This window comes from Cyprinus carpio, chromosome A7, assembly GCF_018340385.1.
Source record: "Cyprinus carpio isolate SPL01 chromosome A7, ASM1834038v1, whole genome shotgun sequence".
NCBI lineage: Eukaryota > Metazoa > Chordata > Actinopteri > Cypriniformes > Cyprinidae > Cyprinus > Cyprinus carpio.
Genome location: NC_056578.1, coordinates 24,651,673 through 24,661,816, shown reverse-complemented (window position 1 = coordinate 24,661,816; position 10,144 = coordinate 24,651,673). Strand labels below are relative to the sequence as shown.

The window sequence follows — 10,144 nt, the reverse complement described above, 5'->3', positions numbered from 1 at the left end:
AACCAGACCAAGCTAGTTAGGTAAAATGTGTTCTGTTTTTCTAGTGTATAGGCACTCTTTGAACAAAGGTCTATTCTCAAGTCTGATTCACAGGCGCCATATTTAAATATGGACTGTCACTTCTGGTTATATGTGAGAACCAGTGGTGTTCAGTGTCACTGATGTCAAATCAAACAGACTGCACGAGTATGCAAAAACACTGATTTTGTAATCAGAAATTAACCCTTTAACCAGTGTTGCCTAGTTCTATGTAGCATACGATACTTGAAAAAAAAAAAACATATTAAAAAAAAGTTGTTGCATCATAGTAATGATTCATAATTCGTTTTCACAGATAATTTGTTTATTCAGTCCTGAAATATTTAGCACATTCTGTTCAAAGATCATACAATCATATATCTGTAGGAAGAGAGATGGCTCAAGTTACATTTGTAGCTGAGACTAGAACCTGTTCTAACCACCTAAAGTCTGACGTGTTCATATAGTAAAAGATGAATGTGTTCCTTATGCTTTCCCATTGCTAACTTCAGGTTCCTGCATTCAGTCATCGGTATTATGGTAAACGAGGTGAAACTCATTCCTCAGGTTTTATTTCAAACGAGTTATGAGTTTATTTTAAATGAAATGTTCTCTGGTTAAATTAGTCACACATTTATAGCTTAAATCCATTTTTTGTAGATCCTTAAAGGGACTCTAAAAATATAAATTCTGTCATTGTTTACTCATCTTCAAGTCAGTTCAGACCTGAATTTCTTTCTTCTGCAGAACACAACAAAGAGAACTGGTCACCTTTGACATTCATAGTATAGACAAAAAAAAAAAATCCTTAAAAATGTCTTCAATGTTCCACAAAAAGTAAGACATACAGATTTTGAACAACATGAGGCTAGTTAAAGGATGACAACTTTCTATGCTTTTAACAAGGTGACTTCACCGTGTTTAGCTGAATTGAGATGACTGGATGATCTGGGCAGAGAAGTTCACTCGGTCAATATCAGTAGGTCATTTAAGGCCACCTAAATAAGAATCAAGATGTTTAAGCCATCTTAGGGTTGCAGTAGTAGTCGGTTCAGGTGCTGTTAGCCTGCTCCTGTTCAAACAGAGCCATCGCTAGGTGTGAGCGAGAGGCCAGCCCCTCGAGGTTACTGAGCACACAGCGGTGATAGATGTCCTCACTGAACCGCGGGTTACATTCTCTGTGCACATACTTCTGAACTAGCGCTGGCTCCACAGCCCGAAACACGTGCAGACCCGAGTAACGTACAAAGATCTCATAGACGTCCATGCTCTCAAGCAACTCGTCATTGTCCAAAATGTCAGCTGCCATCTTTGTGCGGGCAGCCATATAATCTGCATTGTAGAAGCAGGCTTCTTCAAAGACGTGGCGGTCAAAATGGCCATCACGCAGCGCCTCAGACGCAAACGATGAAGCGGCGGAAGGCTGTTGATCACGGTAGACCAGAGCGGGACTGTACTCTTGAAAGTGGATCGGGAAGAAGACCTGCCAATTGCTGATAGCATTCATACGGCAGCGATTAAGGAAGTCCGCACTGACCTCGGTCCATACACTGGCCAAAAAGAACAGGGTGTCTACTGGGTGCTTCTTGGAGATGATGTCCATCAGCTTGACCTGTGAGGGAACTTCAGTCTTTACACTAATCCAAGGAATCTTTACATCACCGTAACGTTTCTCTACCTCACCAATCATGGCTTTGACACCTGCAAAGACGTCCGTCTGGCTGACTCTTTGGGCATCGAAGGGGTCATACACAAACAAGAAGGTGAGAAGAGCATTGTCATGGGTATCCAGAGCATTCATGACATACATGTCAAGGAAGTTACCCACAAAGTCTTGATCGTGTGCCGTCACAGGGAGGATCACCTGTACTCGTGTCGCTTCTGTTACATATGGCATTGGGATGATCTCGACAGCACTGAGCGGTTTCAGCAGACTCACCCGTTTGGCGATGACCTGACTATGACCTTTCTGCGTAAAAGCTTCCAGGGCCAAATCTAGCACATACTCCATGCCTCGTGTGGGATCGAAGCGCCGGTACCCATTCAGCAGACGCCGCTTACGGAAGCGCAACTGAGGCTGATAGCGCTCATTCAGACGGCCCACTGCGGTTTCCAGGACTGAACTGACATCTGCCCTGTCCGCACCTCGAAGCTCACACTTTGGAGAGCTGTCGGCACACGAATAAATGTGCTCTTCAGTGAAGTATTCCCAGCTGATCACCTCAAAGCGGGTTTTAGGTCGGAAAGGTGGGTTGATTCCAATGGGCCAGGTGGCTCCGGCTTTGCCCTCTGGAGTGAGCTCACTTATGTTATTGATCTGGTTCTATGGCCAAAACAACAGAATAAGGAGCTGCAATAAATGTTAAACTGGTAAAGAGAACAAGTTCTCCTTTATGTTATTTTTGATTTCGGCACAGTATGTCTATCAATTGACTTTTCTTTATTATGCAAAAAGGCAAGTTTTCTCCTTGAGTCAAAGTCATCCTATCCAATCTAAAGGCAGTTGAAAAGCTGAGGTAGCTCATTTCAAGTTAATTTCCAGCTGTTATGTGATGCATGATGGCTGGCTGACAGCTGCATACACCTTGCTCCATTACCTATGCAGCATCTTTGCCCAGACATGAAACACTATACCAGGGGTGGCCAACTTTGGTCCAGAGAGTCCTGCAGAATTCAGCTCCAGGCCTAATCAAACACATCTGAACAAGCTAATCAAGGTCTAAGGGTAACTAGAAAGCCAAAAGGCAGATTGAAGCACAATTTTGTAGGTCTGTGGCTCTCCAGGACCGACGGTGGCCACCCCTGAAGTATGCATCAAAGCTAAGCATTACATTAAGTGAAATTTTATTTGGACTATAGTAATGATTTATCTTTTTAAAATACAATGTAAATCCTTTAGTCTGACTGAAATATAAAATGGTTGCCAAGTCAGACTAGCATGCATAGATAATGCAATTGTAACATGTCCTTGTTTCTTTGCTCCAAAAGACGTGTACTTAATCCTACAAATATCTGATTACACATTGTGTCATATTTATTTAGATTAAGACTGCAGCTCAACTGAGTTGTAGCTCACCGAGACAAATAGTCAGTTCCATATACAGCATGCGTTTAATAAAATGCATATTTGTGTAGGTGATAGCTAGGCTCAGCTTAGTCAAGCTAAAACTGAGGTCTTAATGATTGTGATAAATGATATGACATATGATTGTGCAGACATGCCTAAGGGCAATGAACTTTAGGCAAGACACTACAAATAAACAGGCGAGACACTGTAACTAATAGAGCATACTGCTACAGCATACTTTCCCTGTTGATTAATCCATCAAGACCCATTCAATTGTTTTCAACTACAAGTATTTGGAAACTCTGAAATCTGAAAATTGGATAAAGCTAGGTTCTAAATTCTTGTTTATTTTCATTGGTATATTAAATCTTAAAGAAGTTAAAGGATATAACAGAGAGGGTTTTATCACTCCATAAATCAGAAAATACTAGAGAGCCAGAAAACAAATACATTTTTACCATACTTTTAGGAATAAATATTCTTTGTTTTCAAGCAAATGTTATATGAACAAATCCTTTTGCAGTGTCTTGCCTTGACCAGCTCTCTGGAATTTAGCAGCTTTCTCAGATTTTTTTCTTCTAAGATGAGGTGCAGAAACATACCTGTAACTGCTGTATTTGTGCATAGGTCCAGTCCAGTTCAATCTGGTTATAGCGTTTATGTAGGCGATACATCAGGGCAGGTTCAGAGACAGGATGCACAGTGAAGGCGTTCTTAAACTGTGCACTGTCCTCGCGCTCAGGGTCCACGTTCTTTTGCAGCTCAAAGTAACGGTATGTCATCTCCTACATGATTTTAAAAGATCACAACACCACTAATCATAATTCAGGTTAAAACAGATTCTCTCTCTTAGTATGCTTTTGTTTTGGTCTGTATTTATAAACATAAACAAGCAACTAAATATGACAAAGCACATTTCAGGAGCAAATGACACTGGGTTACTTAGAAAGAAGGCTCAAACCACCAGTTTTAGTAAATAGGTTTTAGCTTTTCGTTAACATCCTTTAAAAAAAAAAAAAAAAAAAAAAAAAAAACATTCTAAAACATTCTATAAACACAACCCCAATTTCCCCACCTGATGCTTCTCCACACAGCTAAGACCCAGGTAATCGATGATGCAGCGACCAAGCCACTCGTCTGGCCTGACACTGAGGATGTCATTTCGGCAAGAGTCGAGGTGGGGCTGCAGTCGGGCTAGCAGGCTGCGTGACAGCAGATACCCATATCCACCATGGCAATATCGGGCACGTTCTTCACCCCCGATAAACTCTTCTGCCCGTCCCATGTACATATCCTGTCCCGCACTGAGATGATTAACCAGCTCCATGACCCTTTCAGCTTGTGTGTATGTATCATCTTGTGCAAGGTAAAACCAGTCATACTCATTGCCGTGGTGTTGGTGGAGGTGGCGTATAGTTTCATACATAAGCCAGACGGGTCGGTCATTCACCATGAGCAACAACAGCCATGCCATGTGGTGCCTTTGTGCTTCGAAGGCCAGTGAAAAAGAAGGTACGGTTGGAAACGGTGAGCTACCGTTTTATTGACAGCCACCCCTAGTGTGTTGAGAGTGGCACCGTGAGTGGCGTGGGGGGCTGCAGCCCCAATGTCCACCATGACGGGCAGATCTCTTCTGGCCACCCTGAGATGATTAACCAGCTCCATGACCCTTTCAGCATGTATCATCTTGTGCAAGGTAAAACCAGTCATACTCATTGCCGTGGTGTTGGTGGAGGTGGCGTATAGTTTCATACATAAGCCAGACGGGTCGGTCATCACCATGAGCAACAACAGCCATGCCATGTGGTGCCTTTGTGCTTCGAAGGCCAGTGAAAAAGAAGGTACGGTGGAAACGGTGAGCTACCGTTTTATTGACAGCCACCCCTAGTGTGTTGAGAGTGGCACGTGAGCTCAGGATACCCACCAGAAGGCGTTCTCGGATGCCCAGCTCTGTGTGGATGTAACGAGTCCTGTGGCAAAAAACAAAACAAAAAGTAGAACATTTACCTGTATTTAACAGTTTAATTTTAGTGTACATAACACTACCGTTCAAAAGTTTGTTGGGGGTTTTTAATGTTTTTTTTTTGTTGTTGTTTTGTTTTTTAAATCTCTTATGCTCACCAAGTTTTACCTATATGAACATATTTTAAAATGTTTAATTTATTTCTTTATAATAATGTCATAATAATTTATTCCTGTGATGGCAAAGCTGAATTTTCACTAGCCATTACTCCAGTCTTATGATCCTTCAGAAATCATTCTAATTTGCTGATTTTCTAATTAAGAAACATTTCTTATTATCATTGCTGTGCTGCTTAATTAATTTTGTGGAAACTTAAGATATCCCTTTGTGCATTTAAAACACTGGTTAAAATATTGGTTTTAACTGGTTAAGGCCAAGAATGAAGGGTTAGAGATCTAATCCAATTACAAGGCACTTAGAGGCACTTTCTAATTTTTTATTTTTTATTTTAATTAACATAAAGATGTGTCACAAACAGTTACTTATGTTTTAGTCCCAGTTGACAGAAGTGAGACTAAGGATTCAAAACATCTTTTTAAGTTTAATCATTCATCACCTAAACCTCTCTTGGGGTACTGGCATAGTTGAACTGAATATGCAGCCGTGGGTGTTTTTATGAGAGGAATAATAAGGGATTCTATGTCTGTGGCTTCACAAAGTGGTGAAGAACTCAGCTGTAAGAAAAGCACAGAGGCGAGGTGAAAAATACTCAGCAGAGACCTTACTACTTACTGCCAAGTCAAACAAACCCTCCTCTCTAGTCACATTTCTATACCGACTACTGATACCAACATGATCCAAAGGTCATAGCTGATTTAATATCATTTTAAATACTTTTAAATCTACATAGATCATTGCAATTTTATATGATGGCCTTCTTGTCTAATTTTTTGGAATAACTTATAACAACTAGCTAAAAGAACCATTTCTAAATGAGATTTCAGTCATTTCATATAGGAAATGACGCCAAACTGAACTGATATGCAGGGACTCACTCACCTGAGGACCTTCTTGTGTGGTTTGTTGGGGTCCTTGTGATAAGGCACAATCCGAGGCTGAAAGTCCTCACTCCCATCCTGGCCATCTTGGCCATCTCTGATATGACCACTGTGTATGAGTCTCCCATTGCCCAGTTCATCTCCACAAGCCTCATCGGTCTCCCCCTGCGTCCAGGACACCATCAGGAGGCTGAGGCTGCAGCCCAAAGAGAGGCCCAGGATGAGGGGCAGAGCAGGCCGGAAAACAGCCAGGAACGAAGACAGACGCATGGTCGAACAGAGGCTCTGCAAGCCAGTCAATGGATGTCAAGTCTCGATGGATGTCAAGTCTCGATCCCCTTAGAGAGCAGTTCAAGTAACAGCAAAGTCTCGTTTACAGTGGATTACAGGAGAGGCATTTGACAGGGATTCTGTAAAGGTTAGTATTTAAATTCCTGATACCACGCGTGCTCGTGTCTAATCATAACATGACTAGTTAAGTAAGTGTTGATGTCTTCACAATCTGATGAACGGACGACGATGTCAAGTTCAACAACGAAAAGCCAAAACAAAAGGAAGAGCAACAGCAACCGATCTGACCTGCCTCTTCACAGTCAGATGACTAACATCAGGACATATGGGTCTGATTTAACATCCAAACAAGCAAAACCGGCACACTACCACTCCCTGCTTATAAACTAGTCCACTTTGATCTAGCCAGACATCCTCCTGCACGCAATATGCGCGAGCTGCACCTATGAACACATTATTTGAGAATTACATTTACATTATTTGATGAGAAATCACCTCCCCTGGTGCACTTTCATGCAGAGCTGACCTGAAATATTATAAAGTTCAGGATATCAGGGTGTAATATCCATGTTGTGGTCCGAAAGAGAACTGATGATAAATCACATTAATAAAAAGTCCTCCACTGTCTCGCGTAGCTTCGTAGCTGCTTCGATTGCACACTGAGGCTGAGCAACATTAGCAGCCTCCCGCGATATTTCCACCAAAACACTAATCCGCAGAGACTGCGCTCACTTTGGATGAATTCCTGCGTCTCTTCCTAGCATCCGTTGAAAAATACAAAAACAATCGCGAAAGGACTTTCTTGGCTTTGCTGTGAACGTCTCCAGCATCGTCGGTCACGTATCAGTTCTTCTACGGATGTGCTGAAGAGGAAGATTGACTCAATGCGTAAAAACAGACCCAAGGAAACAAGCAGCACTCGCACAAGAGTTCCACGTACACAAGAGTCCCACTGCACGGATTCAGCTCTGAATCTGAATCAGCGCGAGCGATCGAGGAGCTCGAGATTCAGGCATCAAATGTCAAATAAGTGATTACAGCGACGGGGGCAGTGATATAAAAGAATAGCTACAAAATAAATCAAAAAGAAACATAATAATAACAACAACAACAAAATAACTGCACAATAATTAGCTCTGGTCCTCAAATCTGACACACAGTCAATTGGCCATCCTTAAAACAATACTCAAATGCCAAACAGCTATAAGATTTCTGGTAACAGTATATTGGTTTCAGTCTACCATCTCAGTCTCAGTTGAGCTGTCATGCTGCTGTGTTAAATATAGACACATGGGCTCAGGAGTACTTTGGAAAACTGCTGTCACTTAACACAGTCTGCCACTGCATCAGTAAATGCAACTTGAATCTCAATTACTCTAGGAGAAAAATATACATCAATTCTATGCAGTAATGACATGGAGGCAAATATTGTAATTGTACAGAGACATATACTGCTATCAAGTCCATGGTTATAAGATGAAGACAATGCCCGGTCTCATTCTGTATCTGCTACAACAGCGTGGTATCATAGACACAGAGTGAATGTGCTGCCTGCAGTCCAGATCTGTTAAATGAAATTAGAAAGAATATTTAAGAAATTGTTCAGTATACAATCCATATATTTTTTATTGTAATGTCACAATATTCTCAAGGTTTACTGGGTTTTATTCTGTGATTCTTTTGTAGTGTGGGTTTGTTGAAATGTCCTGAAGTTCAAGATGAAACAACAGGATTAAAGATGAACAATACTTAATGAAGATGGCACTGTCTGTCCCTATCATAAACATTCTTCAAAATTTAATTATTAGATCAATCACAATATATGAGATGATACAACCTTTTTGATATAATACTGTACATTTAGGTAAAATAATTCATGTTGTGTATTATTTTTTTCCTGAAGTTATTCACAAAGAAGAACCAAGTCGATTAGAAGAAGAGCCAAGATGAGTAAAATAACTTATAGACATGATTGTCCCACTGCTTGTCTGCATGAAGCATTTTTATTTTTACACTGGAATCAATGTTGGCCATACGACTGAATTTTGTAGAATTACGTAATGAATTTAAATGTTAGATGCATTTTTTTAGATGCACATGCATAGATTTGGATTTTATCATATATACATATTTAACAATAAAAAATGACAATGTTTTTTTTCTGAAAACTATGTGTATAATTATACAGGAAATATTAAGAATAAACATGTATCTGGGATTATTAACAGAAATAGATTTGAATACAATATTAAATTAAGATCACGGTTGTACTGTTTATCTTACTCAGGTGACAATAAATGCTTGGAATTAATAGGCCATCTGACATCTTTTCATGGACCAACATCTGCTGCAGGCTATTGGAGAATCTGTGTAATAATTATTAAATAATTATGAACATTTTGTCATTAATCACTTACCCCCATGTCGTTCCAAATAACCCGTAAAATCTTTGTTCATCTTCGGAACACAATTTAAGATATTTTGGATGAAAATGGGGAGGCTTGTGACTAGGGATGTAATGATTCACAATTCCATTTTAATTTCACGATTCGAATGGATTCAGTTTTTTTTTTTTTTTTTTTTTTTTAACTACATGATATTTAAGACAAATTATGAATTAAATGTGTCCTTTTATTATTGCTTGGACAAAATGCTATACATTTCTTTGTGAAATTGAAATATAACTATAATAATATACTAATATAGCACTTGCATATTATTGCTCTTTTGTTGGTTTTGATTGCTTCTATTGTCCTCATCTGTAAGTCGCTTTGGATAAAAGCTTCTGCTAAATGACAAAATTTAAATAGAATCTAAATTGCATTTTAATCATGATCCAAACAAAGATGTTGTATACATGCAAGATGAGCAGTTTTTTATTTAAATTAGATTGTATAATTTCGAAATTTTGAAGCAAAAACAGAATGGTTTAACTTCAGTTTTGTAAACTTTACATGAAAATATCTGCATGAAACTTCAGCAGACGGGCTGAATGAGACGCAGATTAACTCTGCCAGCAGGTGGCGCTTAAAGTGTGTCCTTGGTTTCTGCTGTAAACGAAGCAGCGCTCCACCTTGCTGAATTTTAATATGCATTATACAGAGGCTAGATTAAAAGAAAAAATACCATCTAAACTTTTCTAAAGACAGTAAGTTCCCCTCAGACATATAAACTCTGACCCCTAAAAGAATCTCGATTTGTTTAGCATCTCTACCAATTTGAATCGTCACATTTGAATAGATTTTCAACCAGCTCGCAGTTAATCGTTACATCCCTAACTTATTTGAGACTGTCCCATTAACTGCCAAGTTAATAACAGTGTCAAGGTCCAGAAAAGTATGAAAGACATCAGAATTGTCCATCTGTTATCAGTAGTTCAACCGTAACGTTATGAAGCGACGGGAATACTTTTTGCATTCTATAATTTTGTATCTATTTGTATTTTTCTAACATCAACGACCCGATCTTCCTTCCTTACGGTGCCCGTAAAGTGACATGTTCGGTTCACTTAGTTTTGTCGTGGCCACGACATAATAACTTGTGGGAACTTGATAATATGCCATGGCCACGATATGTTAATTTGAGGGAACATCATATTAACTTGTGGGAAAGTGATATTATATCGTGGTCATGAAATCATTTTGTCGAGGTAACGACTTCTTATGTTGAAGGAAGGGCATATTTTTTCTTGTGGCCATGAGTTTAATGCATAAACAAACCTGCATGACCACAGCCACCCTGGATTAT

General features: G+C 39.6%; 1 protein-coding gene across 1 annotated transcript; it reads right to left on the bottom strand.

The window, feature by feature from the left end:
• Window positions 1–321: 321 nt before the first annotated feature.
• LOC109059154 (chondroitin sulfate glucuronyltransferase) lies at window positions 322–7,350 on the bottom strand. The gene is made up of 5 exons (XM_042760566.1): window positions 6,108–7,350; window positions 4,765–5,055; window positions 4,161–4,434; window positions 3,688–3,870; window positions 322–2,341 (listed from the first exon to the last, which is right to left on the bottom strand). The coding sequence occupies exons 1-5, from the start codon at window positions 6,374–6,376 to the stop codon at window positions 1,070–1,072; spliced, it is 2,289 nt and encodes a 762-aa protein (XP_042616500.1). The 5' UTR covers window positions 6,377–7,350; the 3' UTR covers window positions 322–1,069.
• Between the last annotated feature and the right edge of the window lie 2,794 nt (window positions 7,351–10,144).

What these genes read in the sequence shown, in the direction of transcription:
- LOC109059154 (XM_042760566.1), bottom strand. Translation starts at nt 6,376, where the DNA reads ATGCGTCTGTCTTCGTTCCTGGCTGTTTTCCGGCCTGCTCTGCCCCTC. An exon ending in TACCTTGCACAAGATGATAC is followed by an intron (nt 4,435 to 4,764) that starts ATGCTGAAAGGG and finishes ACAAGATGATAC; the next exon opens with ATACACACAAGCTGAAAGGG. An exon ending in GCTGTGTGGAGAAGCATCAG is followed by an intron (nt 3,871 to 4,160) that starts GTGGGGAAATTG and finishes AAAATCATGTAG; the next exon opens with GAGATGACATACCGTTACTT.